General features: G+C 40.8%; 1 protein-coding gene across 5 annotated transcripts in view; it reads left to right on the forward strand.

Annotated features, from left to right (window-relative positions):
• Positions 1 to 4275, forward strand: part of C1H12orf50 (chromosome 1 C12orf50 homolog) — a 28823-nt gene extending 24548 nt beyond the window's left edge. For 3 of the 5 annotated variants that reach the window (XM_073327600.1, XM_073327599.1, XM_073327601.1), the window contains exons 10-12: positions 332 to 439; positions 736 to 939; positions 2620 to 2777. In XM_073327600.1, coding sequence (XP_073183701.1) covers positions 332 to 439; positions 736 to 939; positions 2620 to 2777 — 470 coding nt within the window. Of the gene's footprint in view, positions 1 to 331; positions 440 to 735; positions 940 to 2619; positions 2778 to 4049 lie in introns of those variants that run through there. The other 2 variants (XM_073327602.1, XM_073327603.1) reach the window with 1 other exon arrangement.
• The last annotated feature ends 6396 nt before the right edge of the window (positions 4276 to 10671 follow it).

Genomic DNA, 10671 nt, shown 5'->3' on the forward strand with positions numbered 1-10671 from the left:
CTCTAGTAACACCTAGTTTCCTAAAATAAGCTTGAGGTTTGATGAGAACTTTTTTTTCTAATTGAATCAACATAACTTTTTGGCACCATTATGATTTTACTCTTAGGGATGATATTTATTGATATTCTTACTATAATTACTGTTTTCAGAATCAGTTTTTTAGCACATAAAAGAAAGGTCTGTATCCAACGGAGAGTGTACGTAAAATGTGAGGAAGTTATTCTTGTTTTAATTCAACACTCTACTACTTTAATGAGATAAATAAATAATAATGAGATACTAAATAATGTGTTTTTTCAAAAAATAAATTTGTTTTATTTTTCTCCCTTAGCAATGAGCCACACTGAGCCAGTAAAGAAGCGTCACTTTAAAGGAGTGAAGAAAAAGAAATGGATTTCTGAAGAACCAAAAAACTCATTCAGCATGTTTGCAGGCAAAGGTATTTTGAGAAATCATTTGGTTAATTTGTTTTAAGTTAATAACTCCCTGTCCGTAGAAGCTCACCCCCCTCGCTAGGCATCAGAGCCCAAGCTCCGGCCCAAGCTGGAACTTCAAAGCACTGTTTTTAGAAAACCACAGCTGTTTTTAGAATGCTAGTGGACCCCCCTTGGGGTTGGGAGGCTCGCTCCAAAACATGGTGTAGACATACTCTGTGTGCCTAATATGTGACATAATATGTCAAACATTGAATAGCATCTATTAAATTTAGCATAATATTGTTTTTCCCCTTTGCAGCAATGCATGCTTCGAATCCAAAAGGTAAAGCAAATTGCCAACAAAATGATCAAAGCAAAGATGCTGAAAATACTTCTTATGTTCCATCTCAAAGAGCCATTGGGAGAAGCATTTCCTTGAATTCTCCAGAACCTGGAAGGTCAACAAACATGACCTACAGTAATGTCAGTGTTACCAAAGAATCCAAGCCGAATCCATCTACAGGTGAGCTCCTGATTACACAGGATTCCTTGCCTAGAAGAAGATCGTCCATATAATTGGTCAAGTACCTCAGTTATGCCAGTGCAACTCCACCAGATTAGTATAACCAGTGTGATAAAGCTCTGTCCTTGCCTCCATGAGTCACGCATTTCCTGGCTGATTTCACTAGCCTCAGAGGCTCACTGTGACCCTCCATGTAACCCTTCTCTCTCTAGAGACAAGAGTCACAGTCTACTGAGCCATTTTCATCGTAAGCCAGCGAGGGAGGTGAGGAGAAGTTATCCTTCCTTGCACAGTCTCTGTTGTCTCCCAGTCTCAGTGATTAATCAGGGAGCAAAGGGGGGAGGAGCCCGGGCCCACCCGCTACTCAGGGCTCTAACCCAGAGACCCTAATAGTATCAGCTATGGTAGCTGACCTTTTAGAAACATAACGTGTACAATTCCCTGGGCTACTTCCCCCACAGCAGCCCTCACTTCCTCAAGCTCCACTTCACCCTTACCTCAGGGTCTCCTTCCTTGTGCCTCATATGGTGTGTACTACTCAGCCTCTCCAGCAGCACAACTTCCTCCCACAGCTCCTGACATGCACACCCACCTGACTAACTGGGAGGCTTTTAACTAGTTTCAACCAGCCCCTGATTGGCTTCAGGTGTCCCAATCAACCTAGCCTTCTCCCTGCCTTCTGGAAAGTTCTTAATTGGCCCCAGGTGTCTTAATTGACCTGGAGCAGCTGCCATTTCACTTATCCTGGTACCAGGGATTTGTTTAGCCTGGAGCTAATATATCTATCTCCCACTGCTTTTCCATAGCCATCTGGCCTTGCCCTGTCACACCAGCTAGACAAATTAAGACTGGAAATACAGCATTAATTTTTAACAGTGAAAGTAAATAACCGCTGGAACAACTTACCAAGCATCATGGTGGCTTCTCCATCACCTAGAAACAGTGAGAGTAGTTAACCATTGGAACAGTTTACCCAGGGTCATGGTGGATTCTTCATCATGGACAATTTTAAGATTGGATTTTTTTCTAAACGATCTGCTCTAGGGATTGTTTTGAGGAAGTTCTATAGCCTGTGTTACACAGGAGGTTATACTAGATGATCACAATGTTCCCTTCTGCCTTGGAGTCTGTGAAAAACCAAAAGCAGAGTTTGACCCAATATAATCGTAATAAGCAGGTCTCATTGCAATATTTACAGGTAAAAATGAAAATTTTTATGCACTTCTGTGGAAGTTGCCAATTAAAGTCAGACAACATTCTCTTGAGCAGTAGTTCTCCCATCTTTAGAGGGTGCAGCACAAATCCACCTCCATGTCCAGTCCAGCTGGCGCACACCAAAGGTTCCCTAGTGCATATTAATGTAGTACTGTTTGAAATGGTATTAATATAACGTGCTATTGGGAAGTTTTAGTGCATGCAAACTGGGGCCACCGAAGCCAGTTACTGCACAACGTGCTGGTGCACTTTAGAATTTACATGCCAGCTGGTGTGAACCAAGGCACTGTGTAGACAAGCCCTCAGTCTCTGTTTAAAGTTTAAATTATTTTATATTTTGGAGATGGCTTTTGTTGTGTCAATTGATATTATAGCTAATATTTTTGTAACATGAGTAGCAGAATAAGAAGCAGTTTACTGTAATTGTAAGTGAAAATGTAAATCAAGAATTATATTTCTTTACAGACAAATGGACTGCAGCATCCTATAATTCACCAGCGTGGAGAAAAAGAAGCCCACATACAAAAGCATACTCTAAATCTGAAAAAATCCATTCAGGTACCTATTTGACAGCATTACTTTCAGTGCAATGTAATATAGTAAAGATGACACATCTGTTTTGATTCTCTCTCCAGCTAGAATCTGGAAGAAGCTTTTACCTAGGCACCTACCTTAAGACGACTGTTTTCTAAGGGGAGCTGAAAAATCCGAGAGAGTTGTCTGCCCTTTTGTTTTGAGACCATGTTCTTTTACCCAATATCTCATGGTTTCCCACTTTTGGCAAGATACATGACTTCCTCTAAAGTCAGGAGCTATTATGCTGTTGTTACTGTATGGAGTAGCTGTTGGCTTGCAGTGCTGGACAAAGTACTATGGTTATGCAATCCACATTACTACAGTGTGAGTCTTTATCTCCCTTTAGTGGTTTCTCCAAAGAAGACCTTAATGAGAATGCAACAGCTGCAAGCTAGGGGACTAAAGTCCTGTAGCTCAAGCAGTAGAGCTGATGCATTGAATGCAGGATGTCTCAGTCCCCTCTGACAATCCATGGCAGGTTGTCATCACAATTGGCATCCTTCCTCACCCTCCCTTTGCTTTCTAAGACTTCTGTTCACCAAGATATTTAAGCACGTGCCTAACTGCTTAAGATCGTAAGTTGTGTGGCTATTTAGGCTTAAAGTTAGGCATATGCTCAAGTAGCTTGCTGAACTGAAACCTAAGTCCATACATCTTCACTACAGTGTCTATATCGGACCCGGAGCCCTTCCCAATCCAAAAGTGGCAATACAGCGCTGGAGCTTGTGGAATCTCTGTGATTCTCCCATGGTCCCCAGCCATGGAAATTGCTAGGTGATGCAGGGCAGGTTCTTCTTCGTCTGTGGCATACAGTCTTATGTGGTCCTCAAGATTGCTAGTTTCAGAAGATATCTTTTAAATAGTCTGCGAACACCCACAGACATGGTGAACTGAATTGCACTTAAATGCTGGAAATGATGTCCCTGAGTGAATCAATGTTTCCAGTGAAGGATCAGGCTTCAGTGGTGGTCTGATTGTAATTACTAAATAATCTCTGCCCTTCAGGTTTTCCCATTTACAAAGCTGCCCACGCTTTCCCAAATGTTATTGCATAAATTCTATGTGTGATATGCATTTTTAATGCGCTCGCACACACGCGCATTCAGACAGTGCTTAAAGATCTATTTGCAAAGATGTTGGAGAAAAAAAATCTGTGTGGCATTTTGAAAATGCGTCAGTTATATTGAGTGAATATTTTCTCTTTATTGTAATAAACTGTTACAAGTGCTAAATGCTCCAACGCTTAATACGTCTTTAAAAGGACATGGAGATTTATAACAAAAAATTATACAAAAATATGCTGTGTATTTTGGCTACAGATCCAAGAAGAAATGGAAGCAAGTGAAAAAGAGAAAGAAAGAGACTTTGAGAAAATAAAGAAGTGAAGTACAATCCATCATACAATTTACAATAAAAAATGATAAAAATGCAAATTCAAGAAATGAGATTATCACATACTTCACACTGGAGATCCAAAGATGATAAAATGCAATTTCTAAAAATAAGATGCAGGAAGTGTACACTGTATGGTTTCAAAACTGATAAAAACGCAAATTAAAAAAAACCTACATACTGCTTGTGTATTTATGAGGTCTGCAGTCTATTCAGTATAGTGTTGAAGTTTAACCTAGTTTGAAAGTTGGACTATTCAAGTCATTTTTAACTGTGATCCTGGCTGTAAAGTACAGATTGATTCTAAACCAGATCTTTGATCTCTACAGGGAAAAGATCCTTGAATGCAGCCTCCTTCCATTTTGTTTGCCCAAATGCTGTAGGACATACTTAATAATGAGAATGGATGTGGCTAGCTGGATTTAGTGAAGCAGAGCAGCAGTTCAGAGACAGTCTTGATCTGTAAGATAGACAGTCTTGATAAACAGGCAAAGACAGTTTTGATCTGTATGATAGGGTCTGTGAACAACTTCAAACTAGGGGACTTAGGGTGGGATCCACAAAGGTTCTTAAGCACCTAAACCCCTGGTTTAGGCCTCTAAATTTTGGGTTTAGGTCCCTAATTCCCAGTTTTGGCTCCACTGTGATCCACATATCTCTGAAAAACAACGAGGAGTCCTTGTGGCCATGAGGACTCCTCATTGTTTTTGCTGATACAGACTAACACGACTAGCACTCTGAAACATATCTCTGAAATGCTCTTACTCTCTTATTTACATCAGTGAGCTTTGGATCAGGCCCTCAATGCCCTTTGCATTCCAAAAATCTGTTTTATTTTTACTACGGCCTGATATGCACCTAAAAGTTAGTTCAATTTAGCTACATTATTCAGGGTTGTGAAAAACTTTCATTCCCAGTGCAACATAGTTAAGTCATCCTAACTCCTATTTAGATGCAGCTGGCTCGATGGACAGATTCTTCCATTGATCTAGCTACTGCCTCTGGGAAAGGAGATTTTACTACAGCGGTGGAAAAACGCCTCCTGTCTCTGCAGTAAGTGTCCGCACTACAGCGGCTAGAGCAACGGTGCTGCTGTAGCACTTGTAGTGTAGACATAGCCTAACTGAGAACTAGGGTTTTTAAAATGTTATCAACTATAAAACTCTATCTGTAATTACTTGGGGCTGGTCTACTCTAGAACTGCTACGGCGGCGCAGCTGTACCGATGTAGCTGCACCACTGCGGCGCTGCTAGTGCGGACAGTCTGTACTGATGGGAGAGAGCTCTCCCATCGGCATCATTACGCCACCTCCCCAAGCGGCAGGAGTTATGTGGGCAGGAGAACTTCTCCCACCGACATAGCACTGGCCACGCTGGCGCTTAGGTCAGTGTAACGTACGTCACTCAGGGGGGTGACTTTTCCACACCTCTGAGTGACTTAAATTATACCAAAGTAAGTGCTAGTGTGTACAAGCCCCTTGGTAAATGTTAACCTAAAGGAAGACGTTACAAACATGATCCCCATGTTCATTACCATGTTAAGTCTCAGTTAGTGACAAAAACACCGTCTTTAAAGAATAAATATAGAGCTTGATATTTAGGTACTGAACACTTCTGGTGAGGTGCTAAGTGCCTTTAACTACCACTAAAGTCAGTCGGAATTGAGAGTATTCAGCACTTTGCAGGATCAGATCCCTAGCTAAGGTCTTTGTCACAGCTGGAAAATAGTCTCAGGATTCATTAAAAAACAAACAAACAAATAAAAATGGAACAATGTCTGGTACTGTTATTTCCAAATCACCAGGGCCTCTCCTACTGTATTACTTAACCCTCTTATAGCTGATTGGCTTTGTCTTTAGTATCCCATTAAGCACTTCAGTGAGAATTGAAGAGAATCAGCACTTCACACAAACAGGCCCATACTTTGCATTGTTTTCCAGATCATATTTCTCAAAGCAGAATTATATTATTAATAAAACAGGTTAGGCATTTTAGGCACCTGAAATAGTTAGTAGACTAAAAAATGCCATCACCTGTGTTTTATAAAAACCTGTAAAAACTCCCTCCTGAGACCCTACATTTCAGAGCAATAACTCCAGGGGCATAAACAGGGGTATAAACTCCAGGGGTATAAAAGCATTGTAACATTAAATAAGCTGTATATATAAGTAATACATCAAAATCTCTCTTTATTGGACACCCAAAGGACCAACACAAATTTGTTGCCTTATACAGCTGGTCTTTAAAGTTTGAACAAAATTATACTGGAAACTTTGGTGATATGTTAGTATAGGGATTTAAGGCAGTGAGCTTCCAGTGGAGATGATCATTAGAACAAATTTTACAGCATATAAATATTTGATTTAAAAAAATAAAAATTAAGAAAAATACAAATGGATTTGCCTGTGAAAAAGTCTAATCAGAACTGTAGTCACTAGAGGTCAGTATAGTCATAGGAATGGAATCAAATCACTAACAACATGATTTTACTAACTTTCTTCAACATATAGGGTCTGATGCCAATTTGTAGTAAAATCTCTTTTGTGCTGCTTTGGCATGAGTTTAAAGTGAGTGGAAAAGACCCATTACAAATCCACCTATAGAGAGGGCCTCACTGCTTGATATAGAGCTGTCATAATGCCTCTGCATCAGCCCCGGACCCATCGCCTCCTGGAGAGGGCTATGGGAAAGAAAGTGCAAGTTGGAGCAGCTCCAAGGCTGCTTTAATGTATACAGGGGGACAGGCCAACCCCTGCATGGTCCCAGAATATGGGGAGCACAAGAATAAGGAAACTGAGATTCAGACCCATATGAGTTTGACATTGCGATTTTTTGCAGATGAAAAGATACGTGGAAACTTACTGCTGTGAAGCACAAACTTTGAAACACTATGGTGTAACTATAATGCATTTTAGAGCAGAGTGATAGAGGGCACTTAAATATAGACAAGATACGTTTATAATATTTGCAAATAAAAAAGAAAAGACATCTGGAACAATGGGCACTCTGGGGCCTAATTCTAGCCTTGATGCTCTTGCCTAACTTGTATTAACAGAGGTGAGAGTCACAATAGAGAACTGCCACTAAGTATAGCTTTCAATGGAGAAAATCCATTTATTTCATTATAGTGGTAGTGTGTGTTCTAGAGGTTACTATATCTGCATGTGTTGCCTCCAAATGAAGTAAAATGTGAGGTCAAAACCTGCTTGGGTTTATTAAAGCTGTTTGGAGAGCAAGATATTTTGTTCCAGGTTACTGAAAGTTTCTTGAGACTTGATAATGAGGTACATAATATTAATCATTTTTGTACTGAATGCACAAAATGCTAAGTACATGCACAGGTCTGTTCTGACATACACTGGGCAATATACAGATGGATTCTCTAAGATCAGTCTAGAAAGCTGGAGGGAACCTACTCAGAACAATACATCCTTTCTTTTGCTAACTGTAAAAACAGGCTTCTGTTCTTGTGTTATAGTTGCCAAAACCAATCGGTAGCCTGTGAACTGTTTATTGAAGCTCAGGCAACTCACTGGGCATGGCACAGAGCAGCTCAGCTCAGGTGGAAGTGCTGTCAGGAAAAAGGTCTGATAGGGGGAATGTAATGATATCACCATTTTCCAGAACTGGGTCAAGATGCAGGGGTCAGTTGTAAAGGTATTTAGGCACCTAAAGGTGTAGATAAGCACCTAGTGGGATTTTTCAAAAGTTCCTAAACAGGTTAGATGCCTATCTCTCATTGAAAGTCTTGGCTGTGAACATGGCTTAAGTGCACTTTTACTCTGAAAAGGGACTTTGTAAATGGGGGACATTTTTTCACTCAAACAGATCTCCTTCCTAAAATTTACACTTGGTAGCAAAAGCAACACAGACAAGAGGTAGTGAGCCTGATTCTATTGGTGCTTGCACATTAGTAAATAAGGATTGTTAACTACATTCCAAATGGAAGGCCAAACTCTGCCACCCCACTGAGGGCAAAGAGGGTGTAGAGTTGTAACGAAGAGCAGAATCTGAAGACAGTAGTGTTTCCTAGGAGTAAGGGCTTATCCTACAAGATGCTGTGCGCTCCCATTGACCTCAGTAGAACTATTCAGATGCCTAAAGTTAAGCATGTGATTATGTGTTTTGCTGGCTTAGGTCAGAGTGCTTAGCAACTGGCCAGATTGCTCCCTGAATGCAGCATTTGGCCTGCAGTCCAGCATTTGGCCTGCATTATTCTTGATATTTGAGAAGGAAAAAACCCCACTTGACTTTCAGATCTCAAGATGAGTTACAACAGAGCAAAACTGCTAAATAAATCATGAGAAACAATTAAAATGGAACTCCCTTATGTAGCCTTTATGGAACCAATTTTTTGTGTAGAAATGCATTTTAACAAGGTAGATATAGCAAATCCCCTCATATTTACTTCTTCTGTTAGTTAACATCCTTTTATTTTGATGGCCAAAGTGAGAGTCAGTGTGATAGAGGGTGGATAGTTTGTGTGTAGTTATGTATTCTTGTGGAGCACCACATCACCAGTGTTTAGAAGTGGAATCTTCTGGATTGCTTCTGCATATTCTTTTATTTTTACATCTGCTGGTGTGATGCATACCCTTATGGACTCATCAGAAGTGGTTGTTTTTACCTTGGACAGTCTGGTTCTGTGTTGCAGGCCAAACAGAATGGTAGACAACAGCACTAATCAAACGGTGAGGGGTAACTGGAGGAGCTAATAAGAAATGGATACAACTTCTTACATCAGTGCCAGCTATCATGGAGATACACTGAATGTTCTTGAGTGTCCTAATGAAGTGTTCAGTTTTATCCTTGGTTTGTGGCCAATGTGGCAAGATTTTCTAATGATGGAAACCAAGATACACAGCAAATTGTGTTAAACTGGGTACTTTGGAATGGTGGGTCATTGTGTGTTTTGATGACTGCTGACACTTCATATACTGAATAGACTTGTCTAGCCTGGACATCACTGTTTTTCTGAACGTGGTGTTGAGTAGTTCATAGTTACTTATCAAGGGTAAGCAACTTGACAAAATCAGTAGGATTTTTATATGGAATTCAGTTTCGTGGTTTAATCTTGGGAATTAGGCTTTTTCTCTCAGGAACACTTTGGATTGCAATGTACTTTGTTGGCCTTCAGGAGTTAAGTCAATTGTGTGATACCACAGAAATGAGACAAAAGCAGCATTGTGTCACAGAGGTGTACATTATGGTCTGAGGCTTAGAGCTTTGAGTGTAAGTTCATCTTTTTTGTGATGTTTCAAGATCACATTTCTCTTGTACTTCTGGCATCTGATGCCATCAACATGCAGATAAACATTTGCATTACTGGTCTGGCATCATTTCAATGATAGTTTATAACCAGGTGTCCAACAGAATGGCAGTTTTTATGTGTCATATGATATCATTCACTGCTTTAGGAACAATGTTGTTTGCAGTATTGTTGTGGCCCTGTTGATCCCAGGATATTAGAGAAACAAGGCAGATGAGATAATAGCTTTTATAGGATCATCTTCTGGTAGTGAAAGAGACAAGCTTTCAAGCTACACAGCATAGCTGCTGACTCTGTGGGTATTCTGTGGGCTGGAGTATCCACAGAAAAAAAAACAGTGGGTGTCCAGCACCCACCAGCCAAAGTTGTTGGGCGGTGCCGCTGATCAGCTGTTTGTCAGCTTGGGGAGGGATTTCAGGGAGGGCAGAGAGCAGCAAGCAGCTGGTGGGCGGGGCCTTGGGGAGGGGGTGGAGCAGCAACTGGAAGAGGCGGAGCAAGGGCAGGGCCTTGGGGTAGGCGTAGAGTGGGGGTGGAGCCTCGGGGCAGAGCACCCCTGGGGAAAAGTGAAACTCAGCGCCTATGCTACACAGAGCTCTTCTTCCGGTCTGGGAAAAGTACTCAGAATGATACCGCTAAATGCCCCATAACAACTACGTGTGTGAAACAAGATAATCAGTACACTCTCAAATGAACTCACATTGAAAATGAGAAAAGATGAAAACACCATATTACTCATGGGTGAACACCTTTCACAAAATGAGGACTCCATATCTGACCTCTCAGTTTTCGTCCTCAAAGGAAACGTGCTCAACATCTTCAAAAGACAAGCCTGTGAGCTTAAATTCATAACTTTGTAGACACTAAAAACCATGGTCTTAATAAAGACACTGGATTTATGGCTTATTACAACCATCTGTAACCCACTAACCCCACTTTTTTGTCCTGTGACAGCAGAGCTGTTCACTTTGAACTTCACCTTGAATGGATTCTGAGAATATGTGTTAGCTACTTTTGCAAAACTATCTGTTCCAATTTGTATTTAGCTGTGACACGCTAAGTACTTTTCCCAGACCAGAAGAATAGCTCCATGTATCTCAAAAGCTTGGCTCTTTCACCTGCAGAAGGTAGTAAAATAAAAGCTATTACCTCACCCACCTTGTCTCTCTTAGAAAAACAAGAATGTTGAAAAAATTTACATGAGCAACTGCTGTTTCTGTGTGGAGGGTTTTTTGGCTGCTAAAAGGTGTCAGAACAGGTGGTCTGCAAGGTAGATCTTTCCG

Source organism: Lepidochelys kempii, chromosome 1 (assembly GCF_965140265.1).
Source record: "Lepidochelys kempii isolate rLepKem1 chromosome 1, rLepKem1.hap2, whole genome shotgun sequence".
In the NCBI taxonomy this organism is placed as follows: Eukaryota; Metazoa; Chordata; order Testudines; family Cheloniidae; genus Lepidochelys; species Lepidochelys kempii.